This window comes from Bombina bombina, chromosome 3, assembly GCF_027579735.1.
Source record: "Bombina bombina isolate aBomBom1 chromosome 3, aBomBom1.pri, whole genome shotgun sequence".
NCBI classification, from domain to species: domain Eukaryota; kingdom Metazoa; phylum Chordata; class Amphibia; order Anura; family Bombinatoridae; genus Bombina; species Bombina bombina.
The window spans coordinates 1,224,573,049-1,224,588,652 of record NC_069501.1 but is presented as its reverse complement, the minus strand read 5'-3'; the positions used below and the strand labels follow the sequence as shown (position 1 = coordinate 1,224,588,652).

The following is a 15,604-nucleotide window of genomic DNA, read 5'->3' as shown; positions in this document are numbered from 1 at the left end:
AATTAAACCATCATGATTCAGATTAAAAATGTAATTTTAACACACTTCTAAATGCACTTAAATTATACTTGCATTGTTTTTTTTGGTATCCTTTGTTGAAAAGCATATGTATATATCAGCGGCAGCATTGCTCCACTGGGAGCTAGCTGCTCACTGGATGCTACTCACAAAGGTTTCTTGTCATTGGCTCTTCAGATGTGTTTAGCTAGCTCCCATTCGTTCATTGTTCTTTAGGGAATTACTAACTATATGTTTAATACCTTTGGAATGGGGTTAAACGCACAGAGCATTTTATTATTGCATTACTGCTTGCATATAAAATAGCGCATTTTCTCTTTGGACTTTTATATCCCTTTAAGGTACTGATTTTATTTTAATTCTCTTCACATTTCTAGTTCTGGTTTATAAAGTGGTGGTGCTTTTAAGCTGTAATCTGACTATATAAAATGCAGCCATTTTACTCAGTAGAGCACCTTTGTGTGCAGAAGTACCAACCGGCGGTCTCTTTCATTATTATTGTTCCCAGATTGCTTCACGATACTTGGTGCCTTTTTTACGTTTGTATTTTTTTCACATTAGGTTCTCAGTTTGTGCATAGCATATAATGTGTCTTATTTTTACCAGGGGCACACGCAACTTACACCAGACCTGCTGTCAGTTCCACACTTGGTGCTCGTATGGCTGCTACCCCGGGGGCAACTTACGTGAAAACCACCAGCGGCAGCATCATTACTGTGGTACCCAAGTCACTAGCCACTCTGGGGGGAAAGATAATCAGCAGCAACATTGTATCCGGTGAGTATCTCTTAAAATGTCTTATGGTTGACAAAGCTGTATTTCAAATGGGCACATTCGCATTATAAGGGACTGGGTTTTGGAAGATTTAGTGAGAACTGAAATTTGTGAAAAAATTTTGTTTTGCTTGATTTGATCTTGCAAATGAGCGAATTAATATTGTATTTTTATGTGTTTGGGAATAGGTGCTATTTCACACCTTTCTGACGGGTCTTCTTTGTCTACATCGGAACAAAGTTCCGCTGTAAACATATAAGTATAAAGTGAAATCACGTGATCTTTCATGCAATTGCGTGGTTTCAATGATGGGATCGTGTCAAGGGGGAAGTGCCTATGATGCTATGGAACCCCATCCAGCCGCGATCCCATTCAGGAAGCGCCTATGCCAAATGGCTAGGACATTCCATGCCGTCCTAACGGCTCTAAAGCCCAGCGCAGTTAGGAAGGGATGGAACGTCCTAATGGTGGGAAGTAGTAAAATGACAGAAAATACCTTGTAATTACAAGACATTGCTGCTGTTTTGCTACAAAATAACATACTAGCCAAGTCTTAACATTTTTTAAAACAAATTAAAGGGACACGAAACACAGAATGTTAAACCAACTGTGACGAACCAAGGTTATCCAACCCTGCGCCAGTCACTTATTTGGCACAGAAAGGGTTATCAGACCCCTTCTACTCTCAATGATAGGTCACAATCTAGCCACACCAGGCCAGCTTGTGATTTAGTTCAGTGGGGGCAAGGGTTAACAACACTCTCCATTCTGTACTAGACGTAAAAGAAATGCCCCAAAACTCCTTTAATGCCACCCACACTAACTAACTACAATATCTCAGCTGCTACCACTTAAAATTTATTAAAGGGAAAATCCTAAGGAAAAACTCACTTACACATTAACTCTCTGAGTACAATTTAGCAGAAAAAATAACCTAAATTATACAGTTCTAATATTCCAGTCTCTTTCAGTAATGTGGTTCAATTATTAGACAAAGGCCAAACTTAATAAAGGATTTTTTATTATGCCAAAGATTATTATGCACAATGCATTATTAATAAAAAGTTGGTACAAATAAAATGACACATTAGCAAACAGTGTTTTAAAATAAAAAAGGAGAAAAACAGAATTGAATACTTTCCTAGTTTCAAGATCTGTGCCAGGGGCTGGCATGAAGCGATGGATTCTTACTCTGTAGAACAGCTCCCCTTGTAAGAATGCCATCTCATAGCTGAAAAATAAGACTTATGCCTATTTTCCATAGATCAGGTTGCCTGACCACACCCTCCTGGGCGGGCTAAGAAACCCCCCTGTCTTTATGTCCTTCAGTTTTTTGCCTGAAATTCTAGAACCCATTATAATTTCTGATAGGCCACTCTATAGTCTAGTCTAGTATACTGACTGGTACTCTCTTGGTTTCATTGGGAGAATCAATTGGATACCAGATATGACAGATTTCCCTTCATTTAATGTCATAACAGTTTTAAACACATATATACATAATACCAATGTCCTTTTTAGTGACCTTATCAGTTTTCTGTGACTGAAGCCCTGTTTTCTATCATGTATTTTCCTGACAATGCCATAAAACTCTATCCTGTTTACACTGCCAAGCATTTATGATGCTCCTGTCACAGGACACAGCTATTTTTAAAAAGACAAACAACTGTTCTTTAATTCACAAGCTGAACAGAATTAACCCTTTCTTAGCTGAATCCTGAGGTATTCATGACACCAACTTTCTAATTTTTACTTTTATTATAAAATGTGCTTCATTCTTTTTGTATCCTTTGTTGAAGGAGCTGCAATGCACTACTGTGAGCTATCTGAACACATCAGGTTAGCCAAGAGGCATATATATGTGTGCAGTCACCAATCGGCAGCTAGCTTCCAGTAGTGCGTTGTTGCTCTTGAGCCTACCTGGGTATTCTTTTCTACAAGTGATACCAAGAGAACAAAGCAAACGAGGTGATACAAGTAAATTGCACTCTCTATCTGAATCAAATTTTTGGGTTTCATGTCCCTTTAAGTTCAAACATGGCGGCACCGATTACTTTGAAGAAACTCATTGGAATTTAGAAAACCAACACACGTAAATTACAGGAAAAGGGAACAAAATATATAATGAAAGTATATTGCAAAGTGTTTTTACTACGTATAATTAGGCATTTTATATTACAATCTTATACTGTCTCACATCCCTTTAAATCACATCTACTACTGCAGTGTGCAAATTATCGTTTAGCTGTGTATTACATATATATCTAGTAGCAGGGATCCCCATCCGTCTTCACAGTTTTGTACTCTCGTTTTTGATTTTTTCTTATTTTATTTATGTTCATAATTTTAAGTTAATATGAATTTTGTCTGTATAGTCAGGTGATCAGATAGAACATGCAGTTTTAAGACACTTTCCAATTTACTTCCATAATCGCGTTTGGCACAGTCTTTTTATATTCACACTTTCTGGGGAACAAGATCCTACTGAGCATGTGCACATATACTAATCTGCGATTGGCTGATGTCTGTCACATGATACAGGGGCCCTGAAATTGGGAGAAAAAATAAATTTGCCAGAAGAAAAAAAAAATCTACTGCTTATTTGAAATTCAGAGTAGGTGCTATTGCCTTTTCTCTTGCAAGGTGTATCCAGTCCACGGATTCATCCTTTACTTGTGGGATATTCTCATTCCCTACAGGAAGTGGCAAAGAGAGCACACAGCAAAGCTGTCCATATAGCTCCCCCTCTAGCTCCACCCCCCAGTCATTCTCTTTGCCGGCTCTAAGCACTAGGGTTTCTCTACGGGAGGGTAAAGTGAATGTGGTGTTAGAATTGTAGTTTTTATTATCTTCAATCAAACGTTTGTTATTTTAAATGGTACCGGTTTGTACTATTTACTCTCTAGCAGAAAAGTGATGAAGATTTCTGCTGAGAGGAAAATGATTTCAGCATGTTGTAACTAAAATCCACTGCTGTTCACAAACAGGACTGAGGAGTACCAGAAAACTTCAGTTGGGGGGGAACGGTTTGCAGGGTAATCTGCAATGAGGTATGTTCCGTCATTTATTTCTAGACAAGACTGAGATAATGCTAGAAGAGACTGACAATATCCCCATGAGGGGAGGGTAAGCTATGTTCACAGACTTAGTAAGGAATTTAATGCTTACATAACAGGGCTAATTATGCTGGTTGACACTGATTCAGGGCAATCGATTGTTTATTCAAGACTGACACTAAGGAAAATCCTTGTTCAATGTGTTTAGAAGCCATGGTGGAATCCCCTCTCAGAATGTGTCCCACTTGTACTGATATGTCTATACATTTTAAATATCATATTGTTGCACTTAAGAATGTGGCCCAAGATGATTCTCAGACTGAAGGTAACGAGGGTAGCCCGTCTGCCTCTCCCCAAGTGTCACAACCAGTTACGCCCGCACAAGCCCTTTTACATTACAAGACTTAGCCGCAGTCATGGATAATTCTCTTACAGCCTTCTTATCTAAACTGCCCGTGTTACCCGTAAAGCGTGATAGCTCCGTTTTAAGAACAGATTATGAGCATTCTGACGCTTTGGTAGCCGTATCCGATATACCCTCTCAACGCTCTGAAGTGGGAGCGAGGGATTTGATGTCTGAGGGAGAAGTCTCTGATTCAGGAAGGGTTTCTCCTCAGACAGATTCAGATACATTGGCTTTTAAATTTAAACTAGAACACCTCCGCGTTTTGCTTAGGGAGGTATTAGCTACTCTGGATGACTGTGACCCTTTGGTGATCCCAGAGAAATTGTGTAAAATGTACAAGTACCTAGAGGTCCCTGTTTACACGGATACGTTGCCGGTCCCTAAGAGGATTGCGGATATCGTTACTAGGGAGTGGGATAGACCAGGTGTTCCCTTTGCTCCCCCTCCTGTTTTTAAGAAAATGTTCCCCATACCTGACCCTGTGCGGGACTCGTGGCAGACGGTCCCTAAGGTGGAGGGGGCTATTTCTACACTTGCTAAACGCACAACCATACCAATTGAAGACAGTTGTAACATAGTAACATAGTAACATAGTAGATAAGGTTGAAAAAAGACTGAAGTCCATCGAGTTCAACCTATACAAATCTAAAATACTTACAAAAAGCTCCAGTTAAGCTTAAATAACCCCATTAAAATGTGACCCATTTAATACTAGCAATCATATCCATGAATTTTGTTTATATACAGAAAATTATCCAGACTATTTTTAAATGTATCTATGGTATTGGCATTCACTACCTCCTTTGGTAATGAGTTCCACAATTTTATTGCTCTTACAGTGAAAAAACGTTTTCGTTGCAGGAGATTAAATCTCCTTTCCTCCAACCTTAAATTATGACCTCTTGTCAGAACCAATTTTCTTGGAATAAAAAGAGCTTCTGCCATCTCTGTATATGGGCCTTGAATATATTTATATAAAGTAATCATGTCACCTCTCAAGCGCCTTTTTTCTAAAGAGAACAGACCCAGTTTGGCTAGCCTCTCCTCATAGGTTAATTTCTCCAATCCCCTTATTAGCTTTGTGGCCCTTCTCTGAACTTTTTCTAGTTCTGCAATATCTTTTTTAGCAATCGGTCCCCAGAACTGCACTCCAAACTCAAGGTGAGGTCTTACCAGGGCTTTATATAATGACAGAATTATGCTTTCCTCCCTTGAATCAATGCCTCGTTTAATACATGCTAGTATCTTATTAGCCTTTGAAGCCGCTGCTCTGCATTGTGCACTCATCTTTAGCTTGTTATCTATTACTACTCCCAAATCCCTTTCCTCCTGTGTTTGGCTAAGTCTTGTCCCATTTAAAAAATACATAGCCTGCTTATTTTTACTTCCAAAATGTAGAACCTTACATTTTTCCGTATTAAATCTCATTTTCCATTCACTTGCCCATAGTTCTAATTTTAGCAAATCCCTTTGCAAAGAGAGTTCATCCTGCTCTGACCTAATGACCTTACTTAACTTAGTATCATCTGCAAAAATAGAGATGTCGCTATTTAATCCTTGCTCCAAGTCATTTATAAAAATATTAAAAAGAACAGGGCCCAGTACTGATCCCTGGGGGACGCCACTGATTACCTTTGTCCAATCTGAGTATGATCCATTTACTGCTACTCGTTGCTCCCTATCTTTTATCCAGTTATTTATCCATGAGCTAACATTTTCAGCTATTCCCAGTCCCTTAATTTTGTGCATTAATCTCTCATGAGGCACTGTATCAAATGCCTTTGCAAAATCTAAGTATATCACATCAACTGATTCCCCTTTATCTATATTTTTACTTACTTCCTCGTAGAATCTAATTAGATTAGTTTGACATGATCTATTTCTCCTAAAGCCATGCTGATTAGAACTCATAATCTTGTTTACACGAATATGCTCATCAATATAATCCCTTATAATCCCTTCAAATATCTTCCCCACTATTGATGTCAGACTAACTGGTCTATAGCTTCCTGGATCATCCCTGCTTCCCTTTTTGAAGAGTGGCACCACATCAGCTTTACGCCAATCCTGGGGTACCATGCCTGAGGATAATGAGTCTTGAAAAATTAAGAGTAAAGGTTTGTCTATAACAGTGCTAAGTTCACTTAACACCCTTGGGTGTATTCCATCTGGGCCTGGAGTTTTATTTACCTTAATATTTTTTAGTTTTTTCCTGATATCCTCTAAACAAAACCCAGTTAGTGGTATGGACTGGCATGTTCTATTCTGTTCCAAAGTATCATTCAATGGTTCCTCTCTTGTGTATACTGAAGAAAAAAACTGGTTTAGTACCTCAGCCTTTTCCCTGTCATTATTTATCATGCTACCCTCCACACATTTTAATGTACCTATATTATCCTTCTTAGATTTTTTGCTATTTATGTACTTAAAGAACCTTTTAGGGTTAGACTTAGAATCCTTAGCAATTAATTTTTCATTTTCAATTTTGGCTAATTTGATTGCTTTTTTGCATGCTTTGTTACATTCCTTATAAATATTGTATGCTGAGTCTGTACTATTTTCTTTTAATAATTTAAATGCCCTACGTTTTTTCCTAATTTCTTTTAACACATTTTTATTTAGCCATAACGGCTTATTTTTTTTTTTATTTTTATAACCATATGGTATGTATTGATATGTATATTTATTTAACAAATTTTTAAATATTATCCATTTATCCTCTGTATTTTTATTAGAAAATACATTGTCCCAATTTATATTATTTAATGATTTCCTTAAATCGTTGAATTTTGCTTTCTTGAAATTAAAAGTCTTAGTTAAGCCTTTAAAACACTGCATATGAAAAGAGATTTCAAATGTGACCATGTTATGATCACTGTTACCCAAATGTTCTTTAACTTCTATGTTTGATATTATATCTGTATTGTTTGATAGCACTAAATCCAATATAGCTTTACTCCTAGTTGGCTCCTCTATTAATTGTGACAAGAAGTTATCCCTGAGAACATTTAAAAATCTATCCCCCTTAGCTGAATTACTAGTTTCATTGGCCCAGTTTATATCAGGGTAGTTAAAATCTCCCATAATTACAGCACTGTTATTAGCAGCCTTACCTATTTGGATAAGTAGTTGAGTTTCCTCCGGGTCACTAATGTTGGGAGGCTTGTAGCATGTTCCTAGTAATATTTTTTTAGGATTTTTCCCCCCACTCTTTATTTCAACCCACAGGGTCTCTACATTGTCACTTGTATCATAAATATCTTCCCTTATTGTAGGTTTAAGGTCAGGTTTAATATACATGCAGATTCCTCCACCCCTTTTATTATTCCTGTCCCTCCTAAATAATGTATACCCCTCTAAGTTAACTGCCCAGTCATGTGAATCATCCCACCAAGTTTCAGTTATACTGATAACATCATAGTCCTCTTCTGCAACTAAGAGCGTCAGCTCCCCCATTTTACCTGTCATGCTTCTTGCATTTGTTGTCATACATTTAATTTTCATGTGCTTTCTGCTGCTACTTGGTGTACTTTCCTCTATACTTTCTAATGTGACATTTCTTAAGTCATCCCTTCCTTGAGATATTAATGGAGTGACATATTCAGACACTGATCTCTCTGTTCTATTTTGTTCAAATTGACACTCCCCCCCTTTGCCTAGTTTAAAAGGTTCTCTAAACGTGCTACCATCCTTTCCCCCAACACACCTGCACCCATGTCATTCAGGTGCTTTTAAAGACCCTATGGATAAGAAGTTAGAGGGTTTACTTAAGAAAATTTTTGTTCAACAAGGTTTTCTTCTCCAACCTATTGCCTGCATTATTCCTGTAACTACTGCAGCTGTTTTCTGGTTTGAGGCGCTGGAAGACTCGCTCCAGACCGAGACCTCATATGAGGAAATTATGGATAGAATTAAGGCTCTAAAGCTAGCTAATTCTTTTATCGCTGACGCCGCTTTCTAAATAGCTAAGGTAGCGGCGAAAAATTCAGGTTTCGACATTTTGGCGTGCAAGGCGCTATGGCTAAAGTCCTGGTCGGCCGATGTGTCGTCTAATTCCAAGCTTTTGAACATTCCTTTCAAAGGAAAGACCCTCTTCGGGCCTGAATTGAAAGAGATTATTTCAGATATCACCGGGGGAAAAGGCCATGCTCTTCCTCAGGACAAGACCTTTAAGACAAAGAACAAAGCTAATTTTCGTTCCTTTCGCAATTTCAGGAACGGCCCCGCTTCATCCTCTCTGGCTGCAAAGCAAGAGGGTAACGCTTCACAGCCCAAGGCAACATGGAAACCTTACCAGGGCTGGAATAAGGGTAAACAGGCTAAAAAGCCTGCAGCTGCCACCAAGACAGCATGAAGGGGTGGACCCCGATCCGGGACCGGATCTAGTAGGGGGCAGACTATCTCTTCGCTCAGGCCTGTTCCACGCAGATAAGGTAGTTTTGCGTACCAAGCCTGGTTTTCTTCCTAAAGTTGTTTCTAACAAGAATATTAACCAGGAAATAGTTGTTCCTTCTCTGTGTCCTAATCCATCTTCGAAGAAGGAACGTCTATTACACAATCTTGATGTAGTTCGTGCTTTAAAGTTCTATTTACAAGCAACTAAGGATTTCAGACAAACATCTTCCTTGTTTGTTATCTATTCTGGTAAGAGGAGAGGTCAGAAAGCGACTGCTACCTCTCTTTCCTGTTGGCTGAAAAGCATCATCCGTTTGGCCTATGAGACTGCTGGCCAGCAGCCTACTAAAACTGTTACTGCTCATTCTACCAGAGCAGTGGCTTCCACATGGGCTTTTAAAAATGAGGCTTCTGTTGAACAGATTTGTAAGGCAGCGACTTTGTCTTCACTGCATACTTTTGCGAAATTTTACAAATTCGATACTTTTGCTTCTTCGGAGGCTATTTTTGGGAGAAAGGTTTTGCAAGCAGTGGTGCCTTCCGTTTAAGGTACCTGTCTTGTTCCCTCCCTACATCTGTGTCCTAAAGCTTTGGTATTGGTATCCCACAAGTAAAGGATGAATCTGTGGACTGGATACACCTTGCAAGAGAAAACAGAATTTATGCTTACCTGATAAATTACTTTCTCTTGCGGTGTATCCAGTCCACGGCCCGGCCTGGCATTTAAGTCAGGTAAATTTTTTTTTATTTAAACTACAGTCACCACTGCACCCTATGGTTTTTCCTTTTTCTTCCTAACCTTTGGTCGAATGACTGGGGGGTGGAGCTAGAGGGGGAGCTATATGGACAGCTTTGCTGTGTGCTCTCTTTGCCACTTCCTGTAGGGAATGAGAATATCCCACAAGTAAAGGATGAATCCGTGGACTGGATATACCGCAAGAGAAAGTAATTTATCAGGTAAGCATAAATTCTGTTTTTTATTATGCACTTGTTAGTTATGCAATTCTACTGCATTGAGTGATCCTTTAAATTAGGTTACATAGTTTTAAATAATTGGATTGTGCTGTTGTAAACAGAAAACTCTCACATGCAGTATTGTTTAGTTATCTTGCTGTGGTCAACCCCAAAGTGATAGCACCCTGTGTAAACCCTTCTGTGATACGATGACATCATACTCCATCTGTTTACCCCGCCAAGATCACTCTAAACATTAACTACACATAGCCCCTTCACATCAAAATGGTTTTTGTTCACACCTGTTTTTAATGACCACAGCTCATTTTTTTTTTTTTTTTTTTCTCAAAAGCATTCAAGCTATTATCAAGGAATTGCAGTATAGTCACTGTGCATTCACTTTAATCTATTTTTATTAAGAATGTGAAATTGCTAAAGTCAACTCTTGATGCCAATTTAGTAAGTTGATCACATTAACAAGGGTGGTCACTTGGCCATTTTCAATATTATTTACTAAAAATACTTTTTTTTTTTTTTTTTTACTGCAACTATCACACATGCCATGAAATATAAATTTAATAATGGTATATTATAAATCTGCCTGGCCTGCTGGAAAAAAAAAACTATAAATTGTGTGGTTCGCTAACTGAAATTTGCCTTACAATAAATAGTGTTTAAAAGTGGGTAGCAAACAAAGCTCAAAAAATTTAGCTCCGCACTGGGGTAAAAAATAGCTTAGCAGCGAAAAAGGTTAATGGTTGCATGAATCAGAAGTATTTAGTCAGTCAATCTGTTTTATGTTTTTAACATATAAAGGTACAACAACCAAGATAACTACTATACCGATAACCTCAAAGCCCAACGTTATTGTGGTGCAGAAGACCACAGGCAAAGGGACAACAATTCAAGGTCTGCCAGGCAAAAATGTTGTGACAACGTTGCTGAATGCTGGGGTGAGTAGACTGCTCTCTGACTCAGTTCTATGCATCGGTGCTAAATATGTCAACTGTAAGATTTGCTCCCTGGAGGTCTATCTCATCTTGGTGATGGGCATCACAGCCTGTACTGGAAGCTGGAGGAAAGGACCGAGTAGTAAGGGAGCTGACATTTTGTGTGTGTTCAATGGTTGACATTCCCAGACCAGTAGCTGTGACTAATGCTAAGACTACTAGATTTTTTTTCTCCAGTGTATTTAATGTATCTTACCTAGAACTGAGCAGAGTTGAGGATTAAAGAGGACAAATATATAATTAATGTACAGACTCAAAAGAACTGTATCACAAGCATTCCCAGAATCCATACACACTGACCTCCATCTCAGTAGTAACCATTCAAGTGCAATAAGAGCAAACTGAAATCTTAATATATGCTTTATTAAAAGGAGTTAGATACGTAAAGTGACAGTATACACCAATTTTCATATAACTGCATGTAATAGACACTACTATAAAGAAGAATATGCACAGATACTGATATAAAAATCCAGTATAAAACATTTAAAAAAATTACTTAGAAGCTCCCAGGTTAGCATTGTTGATGAGGTTAGGCTGGGACACCCAGTGAAAGGGGCTGAGAGAAGACCTCCCCTCCTCTCCCCTGCATATGAAAAGACCCATTATACAAACAAAAGCAATCTGAAGTGTGTATACATCAGTATACATATAATACTTAGAGGCTTGGTTAGGAGTCTGAAAATCAGCGCAATGTTATTTAAAAATAAGCAAAACTATACATTGTTACAAAAACACTCCCAGATGGGCCATATAAATGTATCATCTACAAAACATTTATGCAAACAAAAATATAGTGTATAATAATAATAAAATGCTTTAACAGAACATTTTCATTTGGCACATTTATGTCCTTTTTAAAGGGACACTGAACCCAAATATTTTCTTTCGTGATTCAGATAGAGCATGAAATTTTAAGCAACTTTCTAATTTACTCACGTTTTCTTCATTCTCTTGGTATCTTTATTTGAAATGCAAGAATGTAAGTTTAGATGCCGGCACATTTTTGGTGAACTACCTGGGATGTTCTTGCTGATTGGTGGATAAATTCATCCACCAATAAAAAAAGTTCCGTCCAGAGTTCTGAACTAATAAAAAAGCTTAGATGCCTTCTTTTCTTTTTAAACACACAATGAGTCCACGGATCATCATCCTTACTTGTGGGATTACACCTCCTGGTCAGCAGGAGGAGGCAAAGAGCACCACAGCAGAGCTGTTATATATAGCTCCTCCCTTCCCTCCCACTTCAGTCATTCTCTTTGCCTGCGTTAGGGCTTCCTGTATTTGCGCGCCACTAGGTAGAGCGCTGTTTTCCTGAAAGGATTAGTGCAACATAAGATGGGCTACTTGAATGTCTGTTCTAGAGCGGCATGTAATGTAATTTCATGCGCTTCTAGTACAGATACGTTAAGTCCGGTCTGATGGATTGCGCAGTGTGACTGAACGGACCTGCATAGGAGACAAGGGGATCCGGTGTCATTTTGTACGGTAGGAGCACCTCAGCAGATTACTGTGGTGCAGAGGTTTATTTTGTGACGTCAATTTGTTAGTCGCTGTGCTTTAGAGGAATCTGACAGTTTGCAGTAAAATAAAGAAACGGTTTGTATTTAAAGGAACAGTAACGGTTTTTGTGTAGTTATTTTTTTCTAATGTTTATTGTTTTTTCTGTTAATTATTTGTTAATTTGTATTGAATAATGGATCAAGAGGGTGTGCATTATGTTACACGTGCCTTGTGTCTGGATGCAAATGTGGAACCACCAATCCCTTTCTGTATTGAAAGGACTAAGTTTTAGGGATAAAAGTTTTACTGAGACAATTTCTTCTCAGGCAGTTGTTGTCCAGGAATCTTCGGATGAGGGTCAATTTATGCTGCATCTTTCTCCCCAAGCGTCCCAAAAATTAACGCCCCCACCAGCAGTGCCCTGCAATTCTGCTCTAGCACCTGCTGGAGTTACTTTAAAAGACATAGCGGCGGTTATGTCTTCCACATTTTCTGATGCGTTGTCTGCCTTTCCTATGTTTCAGGGCAAGCGCAAGAGGAAAGACAAGCATGTTATCAGTGAGGTTTCTGATGCAATGGTAGCAGTCTCAGAGGTACCCTCCCAGGGAACTGAGATGGAGGGTATAGAGGTTTTATTAGATGGCAAGATTTCAGATTCATAACCTTTGACTGATTCGGAGGTTGTCTCTTTCCGATTTAAACTAGAACACCTCAGTCTGTTACTCAGGGAGGTATTGGTTACTTTAGACGACTGTGATTCCACAGTAGTAGTCGCTCCTGTGAAGGCGAGTAAATTGGACAAATATTTTGAAGTTCTTACTTTCTCTATTGTTTTTCCAGTTCCTAAGGGAGCTTCGGAGATTGTTTCTAAGGAATGGGAGAGACCAGGTATTCCCTTCTCTCCGTCTCCTATTTTCAGAAAGATGTTTCCTATAGCTGACACTATCAAGGAAGCTTGACAAACGGTTCCTAAGGTAGAAGGGGCTATCTCCACCTTAGCCAAGCGAACTACTATTCCTATTGAGGATAGTTGTGCCTTTTAAGACCCATGGACAAGAAGTTAAAGGGGCTACTTAAAAGGATTTATGTTCACCAGGGTCTGCTGTTGCAGCCGGCTGCGTGCATTCCTACTGTCACTAGTGCGGTAGCTTATTGGTTTGATTCTCTGTCTGAGTCTCTGAAGTCTGAGACGTCATTGGAGGAGATCCAAGAATATTATCAATGCTCTGAAGTTAGCTAATGCCTTTATTACGGATGCTTCTCTGCAAATTACTAAATTAGAAGCTAAGAGTTAAGGGTTCTCTATCCTAGCCTGCAGAGCTTTATGGTTAAAGCCTTGGTCTGCGGACGTTTCATCTAAGTCTAATCTTCTAGCTATTCCTTACAAGGGTAAGACCTTGTTTGGACCTGGCTTGAAGGAAATTATCTCTGACATCACGGGAGGTAAGGGTCATCTCCTTCATCATAAGAGAAATAAACAAAAAGGACGTCAAAATAATTTTCGTTCCTTTCGCAATTTCAAGGGAAATTCTTTCTCTTCCTCCTCTAAACAGGAAGGAAACTATTCTCAGTCTAAGCCCACTTGGAGACCAAACCAGCCTTGGAGCAAGGGTAAACAGTCCAAGAAGCCTGCTGCTGACTCAAAGACAGCATGAAGGGCATGCCCCTGATCCAGGACCGGATCTGGTGGGGGGTAGACTTTCCTTCGTTCAGGCTTGGGTGCGAGATGTTCAGGATCCCTGGGCTATAGAAATAGTGTCCCAGGGATACAAACTGGAGTTCAAAAATTTTCCTCCTCCAGGAAGATTTCTTCTTTCAAGATTATCTGCAAACCAGATAAAACGAGAGGCGTTCTTACATTGTGTAAGAAACCTTTCTTCCCTGGGAGTGATTACTCCCGTTCCTGTACAGGAACAAGGGCATGGTTTTTATTCAAATCTGTGTGTAGTTCCCAAGAAGGAGGGAACTTTCAGACCTGTTTTAGACCTCACATCTGAACAAGTTTCTCAGAGTTCCATCTTTCAAGATGGAAACCATTCGTACCATTCTTCCATTGATTCAGGAGGGTCAATTTATGACAACAGTGGACTTAAAGGATGCATATCTGCATGTCCCTATCCACAGAGACCATCACAAGTTCCTAAGGTTTGCCTTTCTGGACAGACATTTTCAGTTCGTGGCTCTTCCCTTCGGACTGGCCACGGCACCCAGAATTTTCACAAAGATTCTGGGGTCTCTACTGGTGGTTTTAAGACCACGGGGCATTGCGGTGGCGCCTTATCTGGACGATATTCTAATCCAGACGCCATCTTGTCAACAAGCAAGGTCCCATACCGACATTGTACTATCCCTTTTGAGAGCTCACGGGTGGAAGGTGAATCTGGAAAAAAGTTCCTTAATCCCGAAAGCAAGGGTGACTTTCTTGTGAACTGTAATCGACTCTATATCTATGAGGATTTTTCTGACAGAGGTCAGGAAATCAAAGATTCTAGATGCCTGTCATGCCCTTCAGGCCAATCCTCGGCCGACGGTGGCCCAGTGCATGGAAGTAATCGGACTGATGGTGGCGGCAATGGACATCATTCCGTTTGCTCGGTTTCACCTCAGACCTCTGCAGTTAAACATGCTCAGGCTGTGGAATGGAGATTATGCAGACTTGTCTCCTCGAATAACCCTGGAGCAGGAGACAAGGATTCACTTCAATGGTGGTTGTCTCTGGATCATCTATCCCAGGGAACATGCTTTCGCAGACCATCCTGGGTGATTGTGACAACAGATGCCAGCCTTCTAGGGTGGGGAGCTTTCTGGGGTCCTCTAAAGGCTCAGGGAGTGTGGACTCCGGCGGAGTCTATTCTTCCTATAAACATCCTGGAACTGAGAACGATCTTCAATGCTCTTCTGGCCTGGCCTCAGTTGGCTTCGGCCCAGTTCATCAGATTCCAGACGGACAATATAACGACAGTGGCTTACATCAATCATCAGGGAGGTACGAGGAGTTCCTTAGCGATGACGGAGGTAGCCAAGATCATCCGGTGGGGGGAGGCCCATTCTTGCCATCTGTCAGAGATCCAAATTCCAGGGGTGGACAACTGGGAGGCGGACTTTCTGAGCAGGCAGTCCTTTCATCTGGGAGAGTGGGAACTCCATCCGGAAGTATTCTCCAGCCTGATTCGCAAATGCGGTCGGCCAGAGTTAGATCTCATGTTATTTCGTCAGAACGCCAAGCTTCCAAGATACGGGTCAAGATCCAGGGATCCCCAGGCGGAACTGATAGATGCAGTTCCTTGGTCCTTCAGCCTAGCATATCTTTTTCCCTCGTTTGCTCTTCTTCCTCGGGTAATGGCTCGTATCAAACAGGAGAAGACATCAGTGATCCTCATTGCTCCTGCGTGGCCTTGCAGGATTTGGTATGCCGATCTGGTGGAAATGTCATCCCTGCCACCTTGGAGACTACCATTGAGGAAGGATTTTCTCATTCAAGGACCCTT

At 40.0% G+C, this 15,604-nt stretch overlaps 1 protein-coding gene across 2 annotated transcripts in view; it reads left to right on the top strand.

The window, feature by feature from the left end:
• Nucleotides 1-15,604, top strand: part of EMSY (EMSY transcriptional repressor, BRCA2 interacting) — a 224,437-nt gene that overhangs the window by 44,222 nt on the left and 164,611 nt on the right. For both annotated transcript variants that reach the window (XM_053708699.1, XM_053708698.1), the window contains exons 11-12: nucleotides 625-795; nucleotides 10,420-10,556. In XM_053708699.1, the coding sequence (XP_053564674.1) occupies nucleotides 625-795; nucleotides 10,420-10,556 (308 nt within the window). The remainder of the gene's footprint in view (nucleotides 1-624; nucleotides 796-10,419; nucleotides 10,557-15,604) is intronic.